The 26,732-nt window shown below is 43.3% G+C and overlaps 3 protein-coding genes across 4 annotated transcripts; 2 read left to right on the top strand and 1 right to left on the bottom strand.

The window, feature by feature from the left end:
• Positions 1–652: 652 nt before the first annotated feature.
• On the bottom strand, positions 653–7,684 carry LOC137885455 (RNA exonuclease 5-like). 2 transcript variants are annotated; one of them, XM_068727744.1, is made up of 19 exons: positions 7,595–7,684; positions 6,403–6,661; positions 6,143–6,269; positions 5,930–6,044; positions 5,466–5,573; positions 5,215–5,303; positions 4,911–5,026; positions 4,654–4,792; positions 4,391–4,485; positions 4,156–4,258; positions 3,966–4,051; positions 3,756–3,864; positions 3,207–3,323; positions 2,978–3,106; positions 2,690–2,782; positions 2,212–2,575; positions 1,946–2,127; positions 953–1,062; positions 653–877 (listed from the first exon to the last, which is right to left on the bottom strand). In XM_068727744.1, exons 1-19 carry the CDS (start codon positions 7,626–7,628, stop codon positions 823–825), a joined length of 2,430 nt encoding a protein of 809 aa, XP_068583845.1. In that variant the 5' UTR covers positions 7,629–7,684; the 3' UTR covers positions 653–822. The 2 variants fall into 2 exon arrangements, with proteins under 2 accessions (XP_068583845.1, XP_068583846.1); XM_068727745.1 differs by lacking the exon at positions 1,946–2,127.
• A 373-nt stretch (positions 7,685–8,057) lies between these two features.
• On the top strand, positions 8,058–11,988 carry eri2 (ERI1 exoribonuclease family member 2). The gene is made up of 9 exons (XM_068727629.1): positions 8,058–8,129; positions 8,441–8,505; positions 8,592–8,672; positions 8,769–8,896; positions 9,032–9,194; positions 9,445–9,545; positions 9,717–9,798; positions 9,898–9,986; positions 10,367–11,988. Exons 1-9 carry the CDS (start codon positions 8,107–8,109, stop codon positions 11,756–11,758), a joined length of 2,124 nt encoding a protein of 707 aa, XP_068583730.1. The 5' UTR covers positions 8,058–8,106; the 3' UTR covers positions 11,759–11,988.
• A 719-nt stretch (positions 11,989–12,707) lies between these two features.
• On the top strand, positions 12,708–15,320 carry thumpd1 (THUMP domain containing 1). Its single transcript, XM_068727628.1, has 5 exons — positions 12,708–13,192; positions 13,713–13,881; positions 13,992–14,077; positions 14,281–14,443; positions 14,574–15,320. Exons 1-5 carry the CDS (start codon positions 12,983–12,985, stop codon positions 14,888–14,890), a joined length of 945 nt encoding a protein of 314 aa, XP_068583729.1. The 5' UTR covers positions 12,708–12,982; the 3' UTR covers positions 14,891–15,320.
• Positions 15,321–26,732: the final 11,412 nt, after the last annotated feature.

Here is a 26,732-nt window from a genome sequence, read left to right as displayed (position 1 = left end):
CCTGGATAGCAATTAATAATTTATATTTAAGCACTGTCTCATCCACTGCTAATAGAATAACCCTCTAAACTGCTTATAAACACTTACATGTTGTACTTAATACTCTAAAGCGTATTGCATCTTAAACTTGGTCTTTGTACACAGTCTTCTCTTTGAAAGTAGTTTTGACAGCACGGGTGTAAAGATCTACTCTGGTGATGGCTGCATTCCATTTAGCTGCTTCAGTTTCAGGGTCCTGGTGTTGTGCTTGTGGTCTCACTTGAATGACGGCGCCGTCGTTGGTCTCATTAGTAACACCTGAGCTTCTCCTGTGACCACTCGAAACGGATTTGAAACGCTAGATCTGAATCAGTTTGACATCAAAATGAATGGATTGTAAGGTAAATACTGCTCATTAATACATTTTCTTTTACTTAAATGAATATAAACATTCATCCAACATGGCGTCTGTCTTTGGATTCAGTCACTTCATAAATCTTCCATCTTTATCTTCTTCCAGGAGAACAAATCGTATCTGGAGGACTTTCAAACTCCGCCCCAACATGTGTTTATGAAGAGTTATGTGCCAAGATGATCGCACTCATAACAAACTGATTTTGTTAGTTTCCCATTAAGAGACACACAAAGTGCCAAAACTCACACAATGTCAAAATCATTGGTTACCAAAGGCAGATTTAATTTGTAGCTTTCAATATTTCACAAGTACTGTGTTTGACTTAAACTTTATATACATTTTACCTAATAATAAAAAGAGTCCAGGCATGCGGCGCTCATCTCTCACTGAAGTCTGGAGGTGGACCGGAGGACATGTTGAGTGCAGGTTTATAATCCTTCTTGCTTGACCTCCATCAGACACAAACCAGGACAGCCAGGAGCACTAGGGGGAAGAGACGGGTTTAGAAATAATGACGTTTGGTTGCAGATTCTCCTCAGACTGTCTGTGAGTCCTCACCTGGCGTCTCCGAGCAGCACGACCACGGACAAGGTGCCTTCTGGGAGAGAGCTGAAGAGCTTCCTCAGGCGGCGGTCCAACTTCCCCATCAGGAGATCCATTTCCTGGTCCTACGCGGATTACATAAAGGAGTCTTCACTGCATTGTGTTAAAGAAATCATTAACCGTACAGGTCTAAAAGATCAAATCACAAACGTACTAATTACTCTGCCTCATATGCGCTTTGTAGCGATTTTTGCTTTGTGCTTCGATTTCAATCGTTAACACTTAGCGGGATAAACTGTCAGACTCTTTCATCGAGGAATAAATAAATATTAAAAGCTCAGGTTTCTCTCAGGTTTTTTAATGGAGGCTGAGAAGTGCCGCGCTTGCAATCATTTTTATCTCAAGATCACAAGTTAATTATTTTGTTATCTCGAGAGAAAACGAGCTTTATCGCCAGATAATCGACGCGTTATCACTGGAAAACAAAAAGGTCGTTTCCGCCTATTGTTCCGTTTATCAGAGGCCAGCGTGCACAGATGTATGGAGAGAAAAAGTGACTTTAAACGCCTCTATATTCACGCAATTTGAGTTCAAATCGTCGCTTTTTGTGACGTTTTTAAACCAAAAAAAAAAATGCTTTTAAACAGCTGTTTAAAATCAGTAAGCCCAAAGCTTCTGGAACCAATTGGTCAACTGTAAAGCCAGAACAATGCAGTGTCTGCCATTGTTAAGATGGGATCATCTTCAGAGAGTTATTTAATAATTTAATTTAATATAATCACCTTGACCTGCCTTCATTGTCTTTTCAGATGACCTCTTTCAATCGCTGCAGTGTAAATATAACTGTTGGGTTCTGTCACTATATAATCGTCTTTATTCAAAATAGCCGTTTAATTCAGCCTCTCATTTAGACGTGGCGTGTTGACAACCGTAGCAGCCGACTCGAGATGAAAATGACAGATCAGGAAGTACCCATTGCTGATCTAACGAAATAATCGACGTCTTCACCTGAGAACCGGCGTGCCCGTGGGTCCTCTCCTCGCCTTCCGCCGCTTCGCCGCCGGTATCCGCCGCGCTGACCCACGAGGGTAAGTGCGGCGGAGTGAGGGAAGGACAGACGAGGTAGTTGTCCTTCCGGAGATCCTCAGAGGAGCTGAGGGCCGCGCGTTTCTCCGCCGAGCTCTCAAACTCTGTCAACCCGGGAGACACTCGCGTTAGAGACGCACGGACACTCCGTTTGAACGGTACGACGACTGGACTATCTTTTTACTCACTTATGTACGCATGTCTCGCACGTTTTCCGCATTTGGCGGGCAGGACGACTCTCTCCACCGAACCAAAGCGACCGAACGTCTCTCTGATCGTCTCCTCGGAGAGTTGAGACTCTCTGGTGGCCTTGAGCCGCGACGAGCCGTTTGCTTTCGCTGAAGGAGACCCGTTCGCCGCTCTAACAGAAGTGACGCCGGGACGTTCTGCATCCGACGCGCGTCCATTGACCCTGGCAGAGACGCGTAGGTCTTCAGCCATGCTGGGGTTCAACCGAACGGCGTAGAGGTGACTGGTGTCGAGACCGTCGCGCATCAAAGCATCAAGGGTCAGGTCCAGGTCCAGCATTGACTCGTAGACAGGCCTCTGGACCTAGAAAAGGCACACGCCAGCAAACGGTCTGCAAAAAGCTTTTTTTGGGAGTAACTTTCACTGTGAAGTAAAAGGAATGGAAGTGACATAAGGAAAAAGGGGGAAGAGAGTTACCTTGATGGACTGTCCCTGCATATTAAGTCCATTCAATGCTTTTAGAGCCAGCATAGCTCCCTCCAGCAGCTCAAACTCTACCTCTGCATGAACCTGGAGAGCCAAAGGTAGTCAGAAAAAACAGGTAGGATTAATACATGACAACCAGAAAAGAAGGGAAAACAGCGTTTACAGTGTAAGAGGAACTGAAGCGGTCATTTTCGCCGCATCCCGAGAGGTATTCGGTTGTACATCGGTGACAGAAACACCGTCCGTTAAATGTAAATCCTAAATGTAGGCGAGACGTACCCTGACAGTTGTCAACATTTTGACGTTTCGCACCGGTCCACAGCAGCGAAACAGCCGCCTCACTTCCCTCTCGGAGAAACCAGCAGGGAGCGGCCCGGCGAACACGACGCACATATCCCGAAGGGTCGCCTGCAGGACGGACGCACGAGTTGAGCAGCGCATTGAAACAACACTTTAAATAAAAAATTTTTTTAAAAAAGGCATGGTGGTGGGAATAGATAGCCCTCACCCTCAGCCTCTGGTGCTCCCGATGAGGGTGGAACCTCTTCAGACGGTCCGAGAGGGAAGACAACCGGAGCACCGAGAGGAACGGACACTTGGTCCGTCTCCTGAAGGAGGCCAACACCTGAAGGAGGCAAGATTTAGGAACGGAGGTGAAGAAAGAGAGGAGTTAGTTAAAAAGACACATTTAGTGAGTGAGAGGGGGGGGGGGGAAAGGAGGCAAATGCAGCAAATCCATACGCGCATAGTCACCATTAATCCAATTAATCACAACCAAAAGTCCTCTCTTGAAACAAAAAGGGCAACTTCATTCATCTTTCCTCTCTTCGTCAATGTCGGTTGTTAAATTAGGCAGAAATGCCACGAAAGATTTTTCATCAAAAGCAGACACCTGATGATATTCATCACCACCTGGAGACAGGGACCCTAATGTCTAACAAACAGCTTCACCATCAAACTCTTTATAAAGAGTACCACAGATACGCACCACAGCTGGAAACAGTGATCAGTTTAAAAGGTTCAGACGGCTCCAGAGTCACAACTTCTCATGTCTCACCTCTTTGTCAGAGCTGAGCCACTGCTGATTGGACAGATCCAGGGTGAGGTCCGAACGCTTTCCTAGGAAGGCGACTGACCGGCCGAGAGTCTGTAATATGTCCGCAAACCTGCGCCAGAATATAAAGATGGTTGTGAGGAGATGGTCTGAGTAACTGTGGTCAGGTATAAAGAAGACAAAGAGGTCTACAGACGGCGGAACGTTTTGTACCTGAGACTTGGTTTGGGGGCGGGTTCACAGTCGGGCTCCTCCACTATGGTGTATCCCCACAGCTCCTCCAGGTGAAGCTCTACAACCTGAGAGTGAGCATACACAGAACATAAGATGTCAACTGTGTGTGTGTGTGTGTGTGTGTGTGTGTGTGTATGTGTGTGAGACAGTGTGTGTGAGAGTGTGTTACCTGACAAGGTCCTTTTTTGATAAAATACTGAGCCAGCTCCAGGGCTGCTACAGCATCCTCAATGGGATTATGACCCTTCTTCCCTTCAGTTTGGATTTGCCTCCTGGGACACAAGTGGAAAATCTAATTATAAACCCTGGTGGGTGAGACGAGGAGAGAGAGAGAGAGAGAGAGAGAGAGAGAGAGAGAGAGAGAGAGAGAGAGAGAGAGAGAGAGAGAGAGAGAGAAAACTTACTGCAGCACGATCTCTGCCAGGACCTTCAGTTTAAACTTTTGTCCAAAGTCTTTCCTGTACAGCAGCGAGGTGTCGATTACATGCTGGTGGATCAGCTGCAGGCAGGACACAAACAATACGGGTCAAAACACTATAGAACAGATGCATCTGCTTCTGAAGAGAGACTCTCCAAAAATATTCTGATAACCATGAATAACATAAATACATACAAGTAAATAAAACTAAATAAATACAATAATATAAACAAAGAAAGTTGAACTCACTTTCAGAGCCACGAGGTCGTTGTCGAGTGAATGTCCCACCAGAACCGCGTCGCTCGGCAACAACTTCCGGAGCTTCACTTGAACGTCGCGCAGGGTCGTTGTGATTGGTAGCAACATCGCCGCGGTTATACCAGAGAACCTATCAGAGCGCACCAAGCAACAAACGTGTGTTTCGGCTTTTTAACACAGTGACTGATGGTGGTTATCTAAAAAAAAAAAAAGCACACCTGTGTATGTGTGTGTGTGTGTGTGTGTACCTGGTGAGGTAGTCGAGTATTCGGTTCTGAGGTTTCACCAGCTCGTCCAGCAAACAGTTCCCTTCACTGTCCACCAGAGAGACGCGAGCCAACTCGAACCCTCTCTCTGTGTGACACTGAAGCACAACATCAACACACGGGTGGATCAGGGAGGGGAAACATTTGAATAACTCACCACACTTAGAATAATAAGTGTCATATAATAACTATAATATTAAGTAAAGAATGACTTTTTAATCACACGGTAAAAGTCTATCAAAATGAACTGTAGAAATGGAGTATATAGTCGAGAGCGTCCTCTCACCATTTCACAGTCCAGTCCATACAGAGGGCTGCTGTCAGTCACGCAGTCAACACCGTCTGTGCACACAAACTCCTCAAAGCCCGGCATCCCTGGAGACAGAGACGAGGAGCAGAAGGTGTGGATGGAGACAGCAGCCAATAGAGAGAGAGAGAGAGAGAGAGAGAGAGAGAGAGAGAGAGAGAGAGAGAGAGAGAGAGAGAGAGAGAGAGAGAGAGAGAGAGAGAGAGAGAGAGAGAGAGAGAGACACTCACCTTTGACAGGGAAGTGTCTCTTGATCATCTCCTCCTGGGGGAGAACGTACGCTGTCAGTCCTCTCCTCTTTGTCCCGAACTTGGTGATTACTGGGTGAATCCTCAGTGCTGCAGCAGTGTGTGTGTCACACACACACACACACACACACACACACACACACACACACAATAAAGAACAAGAAACTACAGCTGAGAGGTATACTATTTCTGACTAAATGCCACTTTAAAATAATGTGATGATATTCCGGGGATAAAGGCATTCAGAAGAAGAATATTCGTCAAATGAATTGTGGATGTGAGGCATTTATTTATTATATAACATGTAACTCTATTAGCAGCCTTTAATGATGAGGACAGCTGTGTGGGCTTCATCGTCATTTTGTGATAAAGTCTCAGATAATAAGACTCTTACGTCATTCTGGTGATCGACACACAGTCAGAACGTACCCACAAAACATTCCCACCTCTGTGCAGTTCACTGCTTCCACTCTGCCGTTGGGATGGAGCGTCCGATTCCGGGACTTCACCGCTGAAGATTCCTGACGCCAGGTCGGCAGGTGACGGAGTAAAGGTGACCCTCTAAAATAACAAACGACAAGGTCCAGCGTTGACCCCCCCGGGAAAACACTGACGCTCATAGCTTCCATCAGCGTGCATTTACCATGCTGGTTACTCACGGTGGCGTAGCTGGTCCTGAGGTGCTGCAGGGTGAGGTAGTGTTCGTAAAAGTGACTCTGGGTCAGCCCCTCCACCATCACCACATTCACAGCTGTCACCCTCTTCTGATGGAGGAGACGACACCAGCTGGAAGACACGGAGACGGAGAAAAGAGACCAAGTGGTGTGGCGTTTAAAATCGTTAGAGCACGGGGGACACAGGAAAAGTGCTTCACAGAGAGGTTTTTTTTATTTTTTATGTTACTACCATAAGTCATCACCTGGGCTGTTTAACGCCACCTGTTTTCCCCAGAGCGGCATAGTGCAGCAGCTCCGTCAGCTCACTCGGTGTAATTGGTTGTTGAAGGCGGTCGAGCTGCGCAGAAATGCTGGGCGAGCGTCCACGCGTCTGCGTCTCCTCGCCTTCCCGCTGCACAGTTCTTAACCTCTTGGCCTCCCCGTGCGCTGCGGGGGCGGCGCTCCGTCTTTTCCTTCCGTTGCGTGTTTCCGGTGCTGAGGAAAGCTCTTCAGATGTTCCTACTGGGAGGTAAAGACAAATATTAACATGGCATCGTCTCCTGGATGTCCAACATCGAACTGCGTGATTCAAGCTGAAGTTTATGGACGTCTGGGGAGTTACACACGTGCATCTTTAAATTCATATTGTTGTATTTTGTAAAGTAGAACACAGGAAATGTGTCTGTAATTTGTAATATCAATAACTGACAGCTAAGCCTCAAGTGCTGTTTACTTATTCTTTGATCAGCTGTATTTTGGAATGTGGTTGCTTTTGTACTAAGACAAAATATAAACAGAGAAACAGTTAAGGAGTTTTGAAATTGAGGATTGTCATGCCTTCATTAATGACTAAATATCTTTACCACCTTCGCCCCATAATATGGGAAATAACTCAAAACTATCACAGTTTTACTTAAAGTGAAAGTAAAATACAGATCCCAATAGGCCCTTATTTGGCTGACTAATACTCTAGAACGTCACCCTTCATTGTACAGGAATCACTGATTATTAATTAGAAAAACATGGTGGTGATTTGGGTTCATTTTGATTACTTTAGCTGTAAAGCAACAATTGATTGGATTGAAACATGCAGTGTTGCCTTTGGGGTACTTTGTACTATTATGTGTGCATTTAAAGCATACCCGGTGACTGTATGATGGTGTGTTTTCTTTATTTCCGCTGCAACTTTCAGGTAAATAAAGTAAGTTTAAGCCTTTTTTTTCTGTAGGTTCAAGTGAGTTGATTCCAGTGGAATCTGACCTTTTACTGCTGTACAAAGCTAGCAAAACTAAAGTGAGAATAAAGAGTAACAGTTAACTACTAGAAACACTACACACCTCGCTTAGCTAGCTGACTTACTTAGTCATTTAAAAAAGAAATTACTCTTATACATTTATAATTTATAATAAAAGTATACGTGTGAGAATAGTTACCAGGATAAAAATGTGTACATACCAGATGTTATGGATCCTGAGGGTTCCAAATCCATGTTTTTCTACCACTGGTAGAGGCTAAAAACACATGGTTGTGAGGCGCAGGCGCTGCTGCACGTTACAATGTGATAAGTTAAAAGAAAATATGACAGCAGTACTTCCGGTTCAAAACTTTAAAAAATAAACGAATGAAGCTAGAACTGTAGTCATGTGTATTGGTCTGTCAATGTAGCTAAATTGAAGAATTTAAGAGGTTTGAAAAAGAAACGCACATTACAAATCAGACTGACGCTGTATCGGCATATAAATATAAACAGTCGTGGTGTTTTGTATGTGCTGCAGTATTTCATGCTTTTGTTTTGGTGACTGTATGGTAAAACCGGAAATGCAGTTCGCTCAGTTCAGTTTCGTGAACTCTACGATTTTTCTGCGGTCGACTATTTGTTTCTGACTAGTCCAAATTAATCGAGCTCAGACTGATAGATGAACATTTAAAAAACCAGCGCGATTTTTGCTGCGTTTTCAAACAACGTTATGTCTACAAAGAAACTGGCCAAGTAAGTGACCGATTAACCTTAAACCTTTGGCGTTAGCTAATAAACTGGGAACACAAAGAAACACGACATTGTAACGTAATAGCCTTACATGTTTAACAACCACGTTAGCTAGGTTCTGTTTGTTTACGTGCAGCGCTTGAATATTGTTTTAAAATTCAAACTAACTTTATTTGTGTTTGAAATAGTCAGCAGTACTTGCCCCTCAACAGTATATTCAGTAACGCTAGGTAGTAACGTTAGTTGTAATAGTAACGTTAGTAGTTTAACGTTACTTCTAACTGTTGCTCTTCAATCCCTTCCTGTCTCCACAGAGAACTAGGATTATTGAGGCAGCGGAGTAAATCCTCTAATGGGTCAAAGAAATCACTGTTATCAAGTAAGTGTGATTATTTGTATTTATAATATGCTTACAGAGTTCATGTACTTGATCCCCTCGTCATTACACTGTCTGTTTTCTTTCAGATCAGATATTTTCATACCTCATTGTGATTGATTTTGAGTCAACTTGCTGGAGAGAGAAAACCAACTACAGCCAGGAAATTAGTAAGTATCCCTTTTATATATGTGTCACATGTGGACCGATCTGATGTTTCACCCGTACTGCTGGTAACCGGGTGTCCCTCCTTCCTCTCATGACAGTCGAGTTTCCTGCTGTTCTGCTGAACACATCCACAGGGGAGGTCGAGTCCGAGTTTCACACATACGTTCAACCCCAAGAGCACCCCATTCTGTCCGAGTTCTGCACCGAGCTCACCGGGATTACACAGGTGACTGTGTGTGTGTGTGTGTGTGTGTGTGTGTGTGTGTGTGTGTGTGTGTGTGTGTGTGTGTGTGTGTGTGTGTGTGCGCTGTAAATAGTTTTGCGTCACATCTGACATCTTCTTCGGTTCTCCGTCCTCCAGATTCAAGTCGAGGCAGGGATCCCCCTTCAGATCGGCCTCTCTCGGTTCAGCCGCTGGCTGCAAAACCTGCAGCTTGAGATGGGTGTGGTGTTTCCCAACAGACCGCAGAGATCTTCTGCACCTTCACCGACTCAAAAACTGTGTACTTTCGTCACGTGGTCAGGTAAAAGTCAACTGCTTTGGACTCAATTAATGAGGATCTTGCCTGCATTGGAAACAAGAGCACAATTAACGTCAACTAGAATGCCGTGTTTATCTTCTAACGTTGCATATCGTGTACAACAACACTGGTTGAGGCTGCCTTGCCTCAACCGTTTGTTTTCACCTCATTGGAATTTTGCAAATGAAGTGGATAAATTGAGCTTAAAACACATTGTTAACTTTAATGTGCCTCCGTCTGCGTTGCGTGCCAGACTGGGATCTCGGAGTTTGTTTGCAGTACGAGTGTAAACGCAAGCAGCTCCATAAGCCTGATGTGCTCAACAGCTGGATAGACCTGAGAAGCACCTACAAGGTAAGACACCTCGGTTGTCCTTTGCGTTTTATCACTCATGCTTATGGCTTCACCTAACAATTGTTTAGTTATTATTTAGTCTACAGTATGAAAGACATTTTATAGTTATTGCATATTCCCATTTGAAGCTACAAGGTAAAGTATTCAATTTGCTGATTTGTCGTGTTTCAGTTGTTTTACGACAGGAAGCCCAAAGGCCTGAACGGGGCACTGCAAGATCTGGGAATACAGTTTTCCGGGAGAGAACATTCCGGTATAAACAAAGCTAAAAAAGTTATTTCGTCAAAATACATCCACACGGAAAATAGACTCAATCTGAGCCAGCGTGTCTCGTTTTTCCTCCCTCCCTCAGGTTTGGATGACTCCCGAAATACAGCTCAGTTGGCAGCGAGGATGATGAGGGATGGGTGTGTGATGAAGATCACCAGGAGCCCGGAGAAGGTGAGTGGCCGTCATCCAGCGATGCATCCCAACTCCTAAATCCCCCCCCCCCCCCTCCCCCCGGCCTCCCTTCTGTCTTCCCAAGAAAACCCCCGTTGTGGATGATGACTATATATGGAAGTCTTTGTTTGATTCAGAAATTCTACATGTAAAATGTTTTCATTTGTTTTAAAGCTTTCTTATATAAATAAACAAATATATAACTGGACTGTTGCAAATCCTAAACACTGATATTCATGACATTTGTAGTGAAGTAAATATTTCCGGACACTGAAGAAATAAATTAGGGTTAGATTAAAGGGAGAACCTGTTTGACTGCTGTTTCAACGGAAATCAGGATTGGATGATATTTCACGATTATGTCTCTCATCTTCTTATAGATGCCATCAAGGGTCAAACCCATGTTTGGAAACACAACCGCAGACAACAAAAAATCCAACAAAGATAAAGAGGAAAACGAACCTCCGACAAACAAACCCTCATCGTCACAGATTCCTCCAGAATCACGTCGGATAAAATCACATTCAGGGAATATTTTAAAGGATTTAGACCCAAAGAGGAACTCGGGTTCTGTACAAATCTGCCAAAGTCTGATCTCACCGAAGACGCTGCTGAACGGTACAACTACGCCACTCTGGGGCTGCGGCAGGAGGTCAGTCAAAGCAGTGGCTGTCGCTAATATCTCCTCTTCAGGTATGATGAACTGTCCTTCATCACGTGACAACAACAGCAGCAGCAGCAGCAGCCTTGTTCTGTGTTCTACTACTCTAGGCTGCCTTTCACATCTGCCTCAGACACACACGCCGTCCAACACGGGAGCGCCGGTAGAAGAGGAAGGAGCGGAACTTTTAGTGGAAACCGAGGACAGGTGTGGCTCATATGATGATGTGGTGTTGGAGGGCGATGATGATGATGTCGATCGTGTGGCGGATTTTGACAGCGGATGCCATGTGTGGGAAAAGCCCGATGAAGCTCACTCATCTTGGGATCGGGTTAGAGTCGGAGACGAAACAAGAGACACGGTGAGCGATGAAGGCAACTTTAAAACTCAGAAGATGACCAGTGAGTCTAATCACTTACATATAATCAGGCAGCATTCATTGATCCCAGAGCCCAATACTTACTTTGCTGTGCCTGAAGCTGTTAGTCGGGCCTCTAAATCAAATCGGCACAAAACCGGACTTAGAACCTCTCCACAAGTACAAGAAGAGCCAGACGGGCCTCATAAAATCCCTAAAGCAAACCCACCCTCTCTACTCAGACACAACCCCTTCATCCCAGAAAAGACCTCCAGCCCTCACACCTCATTCGTCCGGCCCCAAGCAGTCGTCCCAAAGCACCGAGAGACTCCAAAGTCTTCCTTCACCATCTTCACCGACCCAGCAAAGCCCTCCCGTCCCTCCTCAGGCGGCTCTTTCTGCGCCTCCAAGAATGTCCTCTCCTCGCTCGCCAATCATTCCTCCGTTCCCGTGACAGCGAAGGGAGGGCAGAGGATCACGTCCCCGCTGTGTGCTTGCGGGCGTCGTGCGAAGCGCCAGGTCGTATCCAACGGGGGCCCGAACCAGGGGCGAGGGTTCTTCTGCTGCCCGGTCCGGCGGTCGGGCAGCGGAGGCGGGGTCCAGAAGGGCTGCGAGTTCTTTAAGTGGGAGTCGGCTCTGTTGAGGGGCGGTTCAGTGGGCGCTCCTGCTGCCGGGTCTTCTGTCTCACTCTGTCAGGTCAACGCCACGCTGAGTCGTCCAGCCCAGAGGTCCACACTGAGAAAGAGCTACTGACACAGTGGAGCTGAGAGTGTTTGTCACAAAAACAAAAAGTATTTTGTTGAACTTGTTTACTTGTTTAAATGTAATAGAGCTGTCATTTTATTGACATAGTTATTTATCAAGTAAATGTATTGATTCCATTTTGGACAATTAATTGGCTTTCATGAAAAATCTATTTAATTACTTTTCTTTATTTCATATCATGTAGGATGTAAAAGTGAAATGAGCATAAATGAATAATCAAACAATCAACTAATAGTTCATATAATGTTGATGATGCAGTTTATATTGAAATAATCAAATCAACCAATATTGAACATTGATAATAAACGTTTCTACGTGTTGAACAGTAAGAATGAAATGTTGAATACAATGATGATAAAGTTTTAATCATGACTTTGTTTTTTGTGTTTTAATCTTTAAAATGTTTCTCTGTGTTTTGAAGTATTCACATCTGTTACTGAAGTTACATTACACCTCATCCTCCTATTCAACCATCAATATATGACATGGAACTTCTGTTATGCTGGTTTATACATTACTATACACCCACCTTTGGACCTCGGGCATTACATTCATTTCCATTATAAACCAAAGTCTCTCTAGGTATGTATATGTTTATAAGCAATTGTAAAAAAAAAATGATTATATTCAATTGAATTGAAAGTTTAAATTTTAGTAGCATTTCATAAATTATTAATTGATCTGTGATTTATTAATTAAGTCTGTGGTGAAATAAAAATGGCTATTTTTGTATTCTTCTGAAATGTAGTAGAGTAGAAGTGTAAAGTAGCATAAAAAAGTACCTCATTGAGTATTTAGTTTCCTCCACCAGCAGGTTTAAGTAGTATAAAGCAGGACGCCAATCATCCCAAAATCAACGATGCTTCGCGAAAACGTCGAAGACATTTGTCCCTCTTCACGCGCCGTACAGGACAACTAAAAACGTGCTATGTTGTGACTGAATGAGACATCGTTTCTCTGAAACAGCTGCAGTACTTTGAGCACATATTTAGGCGGGACCGGGCTGTGTCGTTTTGTGAAGACCACATGGCTTTTACGCTGTTGTCTCTGCACCTTTAACATCTCTTAAATCTTAGCCTGAGCTGTTAAGCTAACGGCTAATAAAGCCGAGGAGGGAGAGTAACGTTAACCAAAACAACAGCGTAGCCCGCTGCTGTTGAGCTTAGGATACACAACAAGGCTTTATATCCGTGTGAAGGACTATCTGCGAACATGTCGGCCGCGTCCAACGACTCGAGGAAACGGAGCAAGAAGCGGTACGCGACCGGCCACCACCACAGCAAGCGGTGGAAGGGCTCGCGCGAGCTGGAGGTGGGCATGCAGGGGATCCTCATCACGTGCAACATGAACGAGAGGAAGTGCACAGCGGAGGCCTTCGATCTGCTCAATGAATACGCCGACGAGCTCTTTGGGCCCGAGAAGGTGAGTCCAGAAGCACTTTGGATATCCCGCCCCCCCCGTGTTTCCTGTTCCTACGTTACCGTGCAAGTTGCAGCAAGTGAACTGCGCCCTACAGTAAACAGCACATTGTATCATAATTCATTTTAAAGCCAGAGCAGAAGCTTGTCATTGTGCACATTCCCATGTCAACAGACTTGAATTAAACTGGTCAAGCTGGTCTCTTTTTCCAATACGCACTAAGTTACATTTGTCTGTGTTGAACCAGGAAATACGAAATTAATTAAATCTAGCAATCTAAAAAACGAGTCACAACAATTTGTGTAATTAAGTAACTTTCAAACCAAAATCAAGCTGGTTTCAGTTTATTCAATTTCAAGAATTAAAAAATTTAAATGAATATTTTTGGCTTTTGGACAGGTGATGATTATAATAAAAAGTCAGGTGATTTTTCTGTACTTGATTGCCATTTTATAGACCACGGTAATTCAAGTTTCACATGTATGATGGTATTATTGACACGCCTTTCTTCTCGTGATCGCAGCTGCAAGATAACAATGGGAGCAGCAGTGAAGAGGAGGAGGCTGATGTTGACGTCGCGCTGAAGAAGGAAGTGGCCCAGCTGAAAGCATCTGGAGCTAAACAGGAGAGGCGCTTCCAGGCTTTGGACAGCGGAGCAAACAATGTCATCTTCATCAAAACTCAAAATCTGGGTGAGTCCTCTTTAAATGGACGGATCATTGACGTGTATATCTTTTTATTTTCCCAGTATTATTGTGGCCACAAATTTGAATACATTTTTTTTTTTTTTTCCCTCGCATAGAATCAGACAAACTGGTTCATCACATCCTGTCTGATCTGCACACCACCAAGAAGAAGAAGTCCCGCGTGATCCTTCGGATGCTGCCAGTGAGAAGCCAAAATTCACTACTGTCAGCCTAACGTGTGATTTAACAGCCGCAGAACAGAAAGACGTTTCCAGTTTATTGAAATAAGGAGTGCAGCCAGTTGTTTAATCCCTTTCATTTCTGTTACAGCATACATCAAGAGTAATTTAAGTTTCATGCTGCCGCCATTGTCTTTTATCCTTTTTTCTTTTTCTTCTCATCCAGGTGACGGGAACATGCAAGGCCTTCCAGGAAGACATGGTGAAGTACCTGACTACTTTCCTGGAGCCTTGGTTCAAAACCCCAAACTGTGGAAGCTACCAGATCGCCTTCAAGGCTCGCAACAGCAGCCACAACAAGAGAGACGAAATCATCAAATCAATCGCAGGTAGAGTTGGACTCTAGATGAAATGTTGGTCGGTCGTTTTATCTGATGAAAAGTGATTTGACCTTTTCTGATCATCCGTCAACAGAACTGAGTCGACCCTTTTATTTATTGATTTTTATTACCATTGCAGGTCTCGTGGGGAAGCTGAACCCAAAGAACAAAGTGGACTTGACCAACCCAGAACTGACAATCATTGTGGAGGTCATCAAGGCGGTGTGTTGCATCAGCGTGATAAAAGACTACACTCTGTATAGAAAGTACAACGTCCAGGAAGTAGTCAAAGAGGACACAGCGAAGCCCGATGTGACCCCGGCGGCAACGGATACGAGCACAGCTGAGGAGACGACCAAAGAGGAGACGAAGAAAGGCCAAGGAGACAATGACAACAGTGAGCCGGAGGAAGACGAGGAAGCTGAGGAGGAGGAGGAGGAAGGTGACGGGAAGTAATAACTCACATTTGGAAAAGCTGATTGTCACGTTTTTAATTTCTATGTGAAGCAAAGAACAGCCGTTCCTTTTTTTCCACAACTGAATCCACGACTCGACGAAGGTTCACAAGACTCCAAGAGAATCTGAATTGAATTTAATATCTTTTCCTTGTATTCTTAAAGATATCTATGATGCGTTGGTGCATTCATTGAGATGTCCATTTTTAAGTACGTGACTTTTGAATTAACTGTACATGTCACCATTGTGCAGCATAACTGCCATCAGCTCAGTTTTTTAATGCTGAATTTTGTTTTTAATTTCAGTGTTATTTAAAAAAAAAAAAAAGAAGTGTTTTGTTCTGGTTAACTGCTGTGTTGCATTTAGTAACTTTTTTTAAACTGTTATTTCCTGAAGCAGTCCCTGAATTAAAGTTATCTACGTGTTTGAATGTTTTTTTCCACATATCCTTATTTTACAGCACATCATATCTCAGTGATTGACATAACGTCCCGTTTGACTTATCTGTCTTTGAACTGGCAGTTCTTCTCTGCACCACTAGATGGAGTTAATCCCTCATTTTGTAGCGACGTGGTCATCAGTGTGTCAGGTGTTCTGTGGTTATTGCTCTTGGATGATTCATTTATCAAAATCTATGAAACAATCTACAGATTTTCTTTGCTGCATTGCAGTCTTTTTTTTTTCTGTGTCTGCTTTAAGTCGTTTTCTAAATGTCTTTCAGCCGTTTGTAATAATGAACAATATAGACTTTTATATCAATGTAGAAGACTCGATAATGTCTCAGGACAGATGTGGTAATTTGTCTGAAAAAATCTAAATCAAGGTTAATTCAAAGGACCACTGACGCACCATAATGGTGTGGTATCCACAGGCAGAGGAGTCCATTGTCTGTTAAATTTCAGTTTCTCTTACGCACGCAACAAACTGCTGCCTACTTATAGATTCATAACTCCAGGTGCCCACATTGTTACCTAATTCATTAAGAAACCAAAACAACTAAATATAGTAAACACAAATAATTTAACTAACAAAAGGATAAGCTATCTACATCGATCAAAAGTCCAAACTAAATAAGGAAGCTTCTAGAATAGATAAACAATACTACCTATGAATATACTAACAAATAAATAGCTCCTATAGATGTAGCTACTTAGCAAGGACAGCGTGCTTGTTTGGTCATAAACTAAAGTAATGGATAAGTTGAATGACTGTGAAACTAGATGAAAAGTCAAAGGAATCACCAACGTAGGATTCATCATCATCTGGGGACCATGAACGTCTGTACAAAATGTCACGGCAATCCATGCAGTAGTTTATTGAGATATGATGAGCAGCTTCCTTTCTTCTTCTTTTGTTTCCTGTGTTTCTACAGGTCTTACATCTGTGCCTCTTTCGTGTGTTTTACATCAACTCTTACAGGTCTAAGCTGGTATGTGCGCTCACATGTCGATAGAATCACCCCGGCTGTCTCCTCTGCGTCCACGAAAGGCTTTCTGCAAAGGTCGTGAACCCGCTGATGGTTTTGTCTTTTGAAGGTTCTACCGGGAGAACTTGGCTTTGTTTCTGGAAAATTGAGGAGATCCTAAAAACAAGAGTGCTGCATCGTAACTGCAGCACTGCGCATTAACTCTGTCTACCGTCACGTACAGTTGACACACACACATGAACAGAGTTGCGAATTGTCTCTGCGCTCATTACACTCGCGCTGAACTGTTGCTCGTGACCCGTCAGTCGTTATCTCCACCACGTTCTGCTAAAACTCACAAATTGCGCTCGCGCTGCCTCTCAGGTGCCCTAATCAGCGCGACCTGCTGACAAGCGTATAGCTCCACCGCAAGCAGGGAAGGAGTGGATGTGTTCAGCCTGCCAGTGTGTTATTAGTACGATGCCAATTAGACGGTGTGACTAGCCTACATAATGGCTGACGTGCAGTGATGCCTCATAATGATATCACAGTCGCAATGATATCCCTGCTGTCTGGTGAAATCTTTTAAAGAATATTAGAAAAGCATCATTTCCTAGAAATGTCAAGACAATTTTTATGACTGCTGAATGTGTATTCTTTTTAAAGTACAACAAATGCAGGTTATTGAAATGTTTTATTCAATTTATTTAAAAAAAAAAAGAAGACAGTTTTAAATAATTACCAGCCTAATCAAAAATCAAGAGAATAGTTACAGCACTAGTTGTCTACAGGAGAGAATAGCCTCTGATGTTTTAATTGCCCCCGAGGCCATTTCTAATTAAACCTCAGTTGGCAGTAAAGCCCACTGCTTTCCAGCCAAACAGGCATACAGACACGTAGGCGCTGTTCTTGCCACCCAGGATCCCATACGCTCATGCAGGTTTAAATGTCACAGGCCTGTGAAACAATCGCATCCAGAGGCGCATGTGCACACGGTCCCCAGGGTCAGGATTAGCATCCATTGGTGTGGCACCATATCTGACCTTTATGAGTGGCTAAGTAGTGCTCTCCAGGGTCTCATTTGTCTCACTTTACCCGAACAATGGCCTCAGCCCCCTCACAACTGTAGCCTCCTCTGTCACAGTGCGGAGTGAACGCGCCGAGGCTCATACCGTCGAGCTTCGGGGGATTTTCAAGGACTCCATGTTTACTTTCACTTACTCTCGTGTGGTTAAAATAACCGTTAAAGCCCCTGAAAAATAAGTTGTAAGCATCACATTATAACCTTCCATGTTTAATACTTAATAAGCTAATAATAATAAATGGTAAAGTTTAAATTAAAACACATTTGTTTTTCATTTAGAGTGTTTTACTGCTTCATCAGAACTGTGTCGTGTGTGTGATTTTATTAAATCTTATTGACAGTGACCTGACAAGCAAACAACCCCACAACTGTCCTCACATTTTGATTCAAATGTTTCTGCATTGTGATTGGTGCAGGCAGGTGCGTGACATCACCTTGTCCAACAGAGACCCTCCCACTGCACCAGTGGACAGACAACAACGCAAATACAGAAGTCTATCATGTGAAATAACTAAAACTGTTCCAATTTAGGCACAATATGGTTTATGAAGGACGCCATCGATCATAGTAACAAGCTGACGGAGGGATTGTTTTACCTTTAATCGCCTATTAGTTTCTCTTTTCACACCAGTATATTGCTTTTAAAACCAACTCATAAAAATGGTTATTTTACTGTCTGAACAAATTCAAATAGTAACAATAATGGCACACATTGTTATGAAGCATTAAAGCAAGACTGTGGCTTAGAATTTTGAATGCAACCGAATATTAGAGAGGAGCAGCAGAACTACATTTTTCTCCTGTCTCGTCTCATTATGCATGTTGCAGATTTACTGTACCTTGCGACATCTCGAGGGGTCCCAACCCCTACATTGGAAACCTATTTATAGTGTATTTATATTTCCACTTTTAATTAGTGTCAGCCGCGTATCACCTTCCAAGAGTGACCCAAACACATCAGCATTTCCCTCATTTGCCATATGCGAGATTGTCAGACCTCTCAAAGCGGAGCTATCTGCGTCTCCGTGTCTGCATCTGTCACGAGCGCTGCAAATTTATGCAATATGTCCCAAAAACCAGGAGCACGCACGACAAACACAGCTGCATGCGCTTGTGGCATCTCGCAAAATGTGTCACAAGTAGACCAACACCGACTGAATGTGCTGTTTGTTTGATAACAAATTATGGCCTAAAAAATGACCGCCGATTATGGGCTTTGTCACGCTGGTATTTATTTTTTTCGGAGCTGTTGTATAGGGAGGCTTTTCTGTTATTTTGTCCACCCCTAGGTGTCAGTTTGTAGCTTTCCAGATGCTTTCTCTTTTGTCACACACACACACACACACACACACACACACACACACACACACCCACACACACACATGCATAGTCAATAGATGCACACACCAATGATTTATTTCTATTGTTGCAATTGGAATATGATTTGGAGGACATTTATTTCTCCGAGAGATGCTGCGTGTGTGTGTGTGTGTGTGTGTGTGTGTGTGTGTGTGTGTGTGTGTGGCAGCCAGCTGTGTGAATGGGGTTCAATAATGAGAAATGCTTATCAAGCCTCTACAGCCTGTCAGCTCGCTGCTATTAGCTGTTACCCCAACAATCCTACAGGTAGGCCAAGAGCGCTTGTATTGATTCCAAACATTCCCATTTGTCCCCGCAGAAAGGGAGCAATCAGCAGACGGATTTAGTTGATGAGGATTATGGGAAGTAAATTGTGGAGGAAATAAGTGGGCATTTTTAAGGGGTCTATTTAATGTTGTGAAATTAGTTTTCTTAATACCTGGGCTGAAGATGCTGTTTGAATGCAAATCACTGTTTATGTGATTGGAACGCGGACAAGAGGAGGAGGGCTTGGTTTTTAGGAGAGAACATAATGTCGGGCTGAAGAGAAGGAGGCACAGAGAGGAGAGAGCATGAGTGAACAACAAATTCAGGAGCAGTTATTCCCTTCCACACACATACACACACACACACACACACACACACACACACACACACACACACACACACACACACACTCACATCCACTCACTCACTCTCATCAGCGGTATAATCCTCGCTGAGGGTGCTTTCCATATCACTGGGTGGCTTTTGCTGCAGAGAGACGCATTTTAGCATAATGCTAACAAGAACCTTGACAATTAGTTAGACAGCAGAGGGGACGTGGGGGCAGAGAGGCGGCAGGGTGAGCAGAGTAAAGACGTGAATGAAAAGCTGGGGGAAATAGAAGAACAGGAGACTGAGGAGAGGAGGTGGAACTGGGACATCAGCTCTGTGACTCTAAAACAAGCTTTACTTTTCTTTCATTTGACTTTCCAATGATCAGTGCTAAGAGAAAGTGGAACAAAGGCCTGTTTCACTAATGAGACTTGTATGAATTTGCCCTTATTTGTATCGAACACACAGAAAGAGCTCAGCCTATGAATTGCACTAAGACTCTTAAGATGTGATTGAAGCTATTATAATTTCACATTTCTACAGGCAACATACATTGACATACATGCACATGTTATTAGCTACACCGATACTGAGTTTAATCTTACAATCTACTATTCTCGGGTAAACGCTGTGGGCTACGATGCTAGTACATCCTTTTCATGAGTAATGCATCAGAACCTGGAATGTAAAACTACTGTAAATTAAAGCTTAATTATTGTTATTACAGTACACGTTATTGGGGCGAGCGGGTCGTCCTCTACTGAGGTTAAAGGACACTTTGAGATGTAGACACTTCTGCATGTCAAAGTTTGTTTGAGCAAGACATTGAACTCAGCTTTATATATAGCAGATTTATAATTTACCATAAACCCTTTGTTTCAGCAGCAGTATTACTGTTCGGTTGGGTTTAAATAGGTTAGCTTAAGTGAGCTTATTAGCTATCAGCAAAAGTAATATATTAGTACGATTAGTACGATATTATATAATTGGATTCCAGCAACAACAATGCTGTTAAGAGAGGACGTGTTTGACTATACACTTTACCTCTCCCTAAATGTTACGTTTAGACTGCAATACATATTTTAGTCAAAATTGAGTTAGACTTTATGACATCGGTTTCACTATATACAAAATTCTGCAAAAACAAAAAAGTAAAATTTACAAGAACCAACCACAAAATAAAGCTAAAAACCAAACGGCAGAGGTAGTTAGCTAACTAGAAAGCTAAAACAACAGTTAGCCACCGCTAGTCTGAGCTGATTTACTTTTTTACAACAGTCTCTTGATGAGCTGACACCTTGGTAATTCAGTTATCTATTCCACAAAACTAAATCTAGCTAATGTAGCTAAATCACGTCATAATGAAGAAAAATACAATCGCTAAACTAGTTTGGCTAAAAGACAACTACCCTAGCTTAGCAGGTAGCAGTGACTGCCATCTTTACTTTTGCATTTTCCCCCCTAAAATGCATGAAATAACACCTTATGTTAACTTTTCTATCTGTTACACAATGTGTTAGCCAACCTGAAAACTTTAATCCCTATTTCACAACTTCTCACCACTTCTGTAGAATTGCTGGAATAATGTTTGTTATTTAAATGAAATGTATGTCAGAGATATGCTGATAGTTATAAAAAGTTGATTGGCTTCATTCCGTTTGCCGGTACATGGATGTCTGGTCAAACGCTGCTCATTCTGTTGCTAATTCTGTGTGTGTTTTTAGGGGGAAGATCTCATTGGATTGGATAACAGCTGCCGCGGAGGATTGAGAGTGTGACAGTGAAACATGTATATGTGATTTTCAGGCAGATGACAGACAGACAGAAGGGCTCCTCAAGAGGACATACAACTTTAACAGGATTGGAAATGGTACCGACCAGCTGTAAGAGGTAAGAGAGAAAGAGCAGGGGATGAGAGTCAAAGTGGGAGGAAGGAGGGGCGGCGACTCAAGGAGGAGTGTTTGCTCGATCCGTTTGAGAGGGAATTAACTGTCATTTAGCCACAAAGTTGACTAAAGGACACATTTGGGTTTGTTGCAACAGCTTGAAGAGATGGATAAGGAGGGTGAAAAAAACCCCCAAAAAAAACGGTGGAGGAAAGGAGCGAGCTATGGGATGAATGAAGCCGTTAAACACATCATCAAAAGCTACAGGCACAGCAGGGGGCCTCGGGATACAACCGTCTGAGAGATGGGTGGTGTGGGTGGGTGTGTGTGTGCGCATGTGTGTGTATAGTTTTGTATTGGCCAAATAAACCATGCATCTGCGGGGAGAGGAGAACAGTGGATGCGGGGAGCGTTGGGGGGGCGGGGGTTACAGGACTCTTTACGCTCCATATTTGCACCCCTTTCAAAAACGCGCAGACCCGACAGATACACAGTCCTGCCCAGAGGTTCTTTGATGCTTGTCGATACCGCTGCGTGATGATGTCATACGGCAAGAGAGCAAGGGAGGGAGGCATGATCAAAGGAGAGAGGGAGGGATGAAGACGCAGGAGAGGATATCCAAGACAACAACGGGACAAAGATGGCGACCGCTCCTGCTTTGGGACGTCCACTGGCGTCCAGACCTCCGGATCACCAGGGTGAACCCCGGCAACGCAGCAGGTGCATTCACGTCCCTTATTCTAACAGGATGACCACCAGCATGACATACTGGAACCACCAGGACAACCTCAGCCACCACTACCGCCGGGCTAGCACGGTAAGCTTTCCGTCTACCTTAGCCTCTCCTCCGCTGCCGTTAAACCATCAAACCCTCAACGCCCCGATGTCTGGTTACCATCGCTCCATCCCAAGTATTTAACATGAGTTGCCATTCTTTCTAATAACACATTTTCGACCCATTTTCTTTCTTTTTCTCAGCTCCTTTCATCATGGTCTTTTGGCCGTTAATATAGGCCTCTCTTTGCCATCAAAGGCAGCACATCAATTGCCTTGACTCCCAAGTGTATGTGTGAGGGTGAAAGAGAGAAAGGGAGAGTGGAGAAAAAAAAGAAGAACACCATGTATCAAAGATCAAGGCACGCTTTCATGCCTGATTTTGGCCCTGGTTGGGTTTTTGCTTTCCATCATCTTTCCGTCCTCCTTATTCTCCCCCGTTCAAGGGCTGCAGACGCTCTCCGAACCCGTCGACGCTACCTCCCAAAACCCTCTGCGGTCCATATTCCACATTCGCTGAAAAATGAAATCAGACGCTTTTGTGGGGTAATGGAAGCAAAAGACTTCTTTTTTTTTTTTTGTCCCCGTTTTTTTTCTTTGAGAATATTCGGTAGCTTGAAGGCTACAGGGCCAGAGCTCTGCCCCAATGATGACAATACGTGAAACAATATTTGAATAAGCAGCAGGAGGGCAGGCAGCTAATCCACTGTGGCTAATCCAGTATTGGTGCAGGCCATATTGGTAGCTGGAGTATTCAGCCCCATCACAATACACATCAGCAGGACGCCATGGCAGATATACTGACACTCTCACTACAGGCATGGCTGGGAAAGGCCAGCAGATGGATGGATAGGTGGACGGAGGGATGGCTGGATGATGTAGAGATACACGAATGAAAAATGTACGGCTGGAAACCCTTGATATTGATGCAGGGGGTTCTTTATTTCACATAGTGTCTATTCCTCGGTGTATCTTAATTAGAGTATTTTAAGAAAAAGAAAAAACTGAGGGAGTTGTAGGATTAAGACAAAAAAAAAAAAGAGGTGATACGCTTCAACTCTCAATGTCCCTCAAAGCTCCGTGGCATTGTCTACTTTTAAAGTAAACACCACCAGACTTGAAACATCGACAGTGAAACAAACTCACTCTATGTCGAACGTAATAAAAGGATCCACTGTACTAGATTCTCCGTATCCTTTGTTTTGTAGCCACCGTTGGAGCCGCGCAAAAATACTCGTCTCCAATTAATTATCTTAAAGAGCAAGGGTCTGTTCCTCTTTCAAGGGGTATATAATGAAGATTTCACTCTCCGTGAGCATCTAAATGGGTCTTTGTGCCGGGAGGCCCCCAAGAGATAAGCCTGTTTCTGACAGGCCTCCGTACAGACGCCCAAATCTGCTGTGGCAGCTGGAACAAAGGGACCCCTGAGCTGGACCGGCACACTGACAAAAAGCTCCGTCTCAGTAGGCTAAGGGGGCTGCCTCAATTTAAGAATTAATAATCCAATTTTATCGTCACTGGAAATGGTTGTTTTCATCGCGTACTTGACAATATTTAGAGAGTAATTTATTGGGTCTCTGTGTCTTTTCATTGAGACATTGTGCAAATAGTTCAAACTAGCAATCAAGGGTCGTCAGTCAATGGATATGGATCCTTCATTTGGCATTGACGTTATAATTAATCAGTACCAGCTGCAATGGATGGATGAATAGGCAGATAGATAGATAGATAGATAGATAGATAGATAGATAGATAGATAGATAGATAGATAGATAGATAGATAGATAGATAGGTAGGTAGATTGACTGACTGACTGACTGACTGATTGATTGATTGATTGATTGATTGGTAGGTAGGTCGCTAGGTAGATAAATATAATGGTATAATGGTAATAATGTCATTTAATGTAATTTATATGGCGATATCAATTGCCGTGATATTATACATTCTCTGGATAAATTCTGTTGAGGAACTAAATAATTCTCAAATAATCACGGTAATTAATTACATACATTGATGCAAAGATTATTTAAAAGTCCAGTGTTGCCATGAAGTCATCCTAGTCATTGGTTTGCAACATTTTCACAAAAGACACAGAAGGAAAAGTGGAAATGATAAGAGTGATGGTGGCTGAATTCCATTTAGCTGCTTCAGCGTCAGCCTTCTGGTGTGGCGCATGCTGGCTCACTGTCACACGTTCATGGTTTACTGGGACATTTGACTTGAAAGGAGCCATCGTTGATGTAATTCTGGACACCTGTGCTTTCTCCTACTGTGACTGGTCAACGTGTCACAATGCCGTGAGAAAGTGCAATACAAGCAGAGATATTAAAAGGCGTGGCACAATATCTGTACGATTTACAGAATATTGTTTCATGGTAAATATATATATATCATATTTCAGAAAAAATGTCCATCAGAATTCATTCAAATCTAACTGAACACATACTGAATGCAAACGTTTTGAATGTGACTGCTGTTCATGTTAAAGTTCAGCTCTAACTCAAAAGGAAGGTAGTCAGTCTACTAATCAAAATAAATGTAGTAAGTTTTACATGATGTCGGTAAAACACGATGTAACCTGACTTAAAACCACAACGTGGTGTTATTTTCAGAGTTTGTACAATTTAAATGAGATATATAACGTTTTAATTAGCGAGCTTTCATTGTGCTCATAGGTGGATTGTGTTGCTTTTGTTTGGACTGAGCCGGCTGGTTCACCGTTTTTCTAGCCTTTATGCTAAGCTAAGCTATCGGTGGTATGGGTGGCATCGACTTTCTCTTTAAAAGAGATGGTTTTGATTATTTGAAGTGGGGTTGTATGAGGTACTGGTCCACAGTCAGTGTATTACCGACAGTAGATGGGGGTTAGCAGATACGAGCACCAGCACCGGAGCAAAGCAGGTGGACCAGAGCAGCTACCTATTTTAGCCAGCTAAAAGAAAGGCCTGTCTAAAACCAAAAAATCTATGTCGGTTTAAGTGTACGCTACTTTTACAATCATTTTTCAACAAATAACTGAACTGAAAGGGAATTCTAGCTACACTGTTTTTGTCCGCGGAGTCTAGTGGCTTTGAAGAGAGCTTATAGATATAAGTTTCACTTTCAGTTCCCCGTCTGAAAGGGCTGTCTGACAGCAAGAAAAGCGAGGAAAATACTCTGAATATAGCGTACACTTAAACACACGTCTCACCGCTCTCAAGGTCACTTAAAGAGATATTGATTTTTTTTTATTTTTTTAGGGGAGCCTTTCTTTAAGATGTCTAAAATATGTTTAGCTGCTGCCCCCGTCCACATCAGTGCATTGCTTTGCTCCTGTTCTGGACACTCCGGACCGTTCCTTCAAACTGACGGTGTGCTGACCGTCATCTACTGAAGGTAAATACACTGACTATGGACGCGAAACCTCATACAACCCCGCTTCAAAAAAGCCTAACTATTCCTTTAAGCCTTGGCGAGAACGCAAATGAGCGTACTTCAACACATAACGAGCTCTGTTAGATTCCTACATACAGAAGGAGAAAGAGTGGAGCATGCGGCCAGGTGCATCAGTGCCCCCCCTGTGTGATGACCTTTCTTCAGCTAAGAGCTCAGACCTCCACTATTTCTCACACACACACACACACACACACACACACACACACACACACACATACATTGTTGAGATTCATTATAGATTCATAAGTACCAACATGCCCCCCAACCCTTCCTCACCAAGACATCATAAAGGTCAAGTTCATCTTCCTCAGTATTCTCTCTTTGTCGCCCCTTCCCTCTCTCCTCATTGTCTCTGGGGGCACTGCAGCAACCATAACAACACCAGCCTGTTGCAGCAGGAGCCTGTGCATGCATGTGTGTGTGTGCGTGCGTGTGTGTGTGTGTGTGTGTGTGTGTGCGTGTGTGTGTGTGTGTGTGTGTGTGTGTGTGTGTGTTTGTTGACTGTTATACAAGCCAAAGTGATATGAATACATTTCCATAATGAGGCGTGTTTAGCTAAGCATGTAAAGTCTGCTGCCAATCAAACGCACTGTACATTTCATCTTCATTTTCTCTAAACCACCACCGGAAACAAGCCAGTCTGAACGACGTCACACCGGCTGACTGTTCAACGACAATTTCAATTGTTTTAGGGTAAAATGACAGGTGGGCAAAGCTGATAAAAAATCGAATATTTCCAACCGAAATCCTCAATATCTCCATGCCAAATCATCAATACGTGACAATATTTTGGGCGGACTACTGGTGCTTTCATAAGATATTTATAATAATGTAATATTATAATAACATACTGTGGATATGAGCAAACCAATAGAGGCAACAGACGACACATTTTAAGCTATATCGTGTTATTAAAAAGACCAAAATCACAGAAAACATATATTGTTATTTCACCTTATGAATATTTACATTGTTGTTCTGTGATTGTACGCCTGGTCTTCTCTGATTTCTACCGTCACATGAATGTGAAACGATGTCTGGCGCTCAGTTTTGATTTCTAAATGCTGATTTTTTCCCCCCTTTTTTGCTCCCCGGGTTCAGATCACGATGGAAGAACTGTCCATCCAGGAGTGGACAGAGATGAGGACGCGTGTCTGGACCTCACCTGAGCCACCTGACCCTTCCTTCTCCTCATGGGACAGGCTGAGCGGCTTACAGGAGGCACGGTAAACTGCTCTGCTGACCGCTGCATGTGATGGTTTCATTTAGAGGTCTTCTTTAGTCATATTTAAAAGAGAA

The sequence above is a fragment of the Cebidichthys violaceus genome, unplaced genomic scaffold, assembly GCF_023349555.1.
Source record: "Cebidichthys violaceus isolate CVI_PGR_0920_01 unplaced genomic scaffold, fCebVio1.0.p SCAF_4, whole genome shotgun sequence".
NCBI classification, from domain to species: Eukaryota; Metazoa; Chordata; class Actinopteri; order Perciformes; family Stichaeidae; genus Cebidichthys; species Cebidichthys violaceus.
Note: the sequence above shows the minus strand (reverse complement) of the source record. Positions and strands in the feature narration are given on the sequence as shown.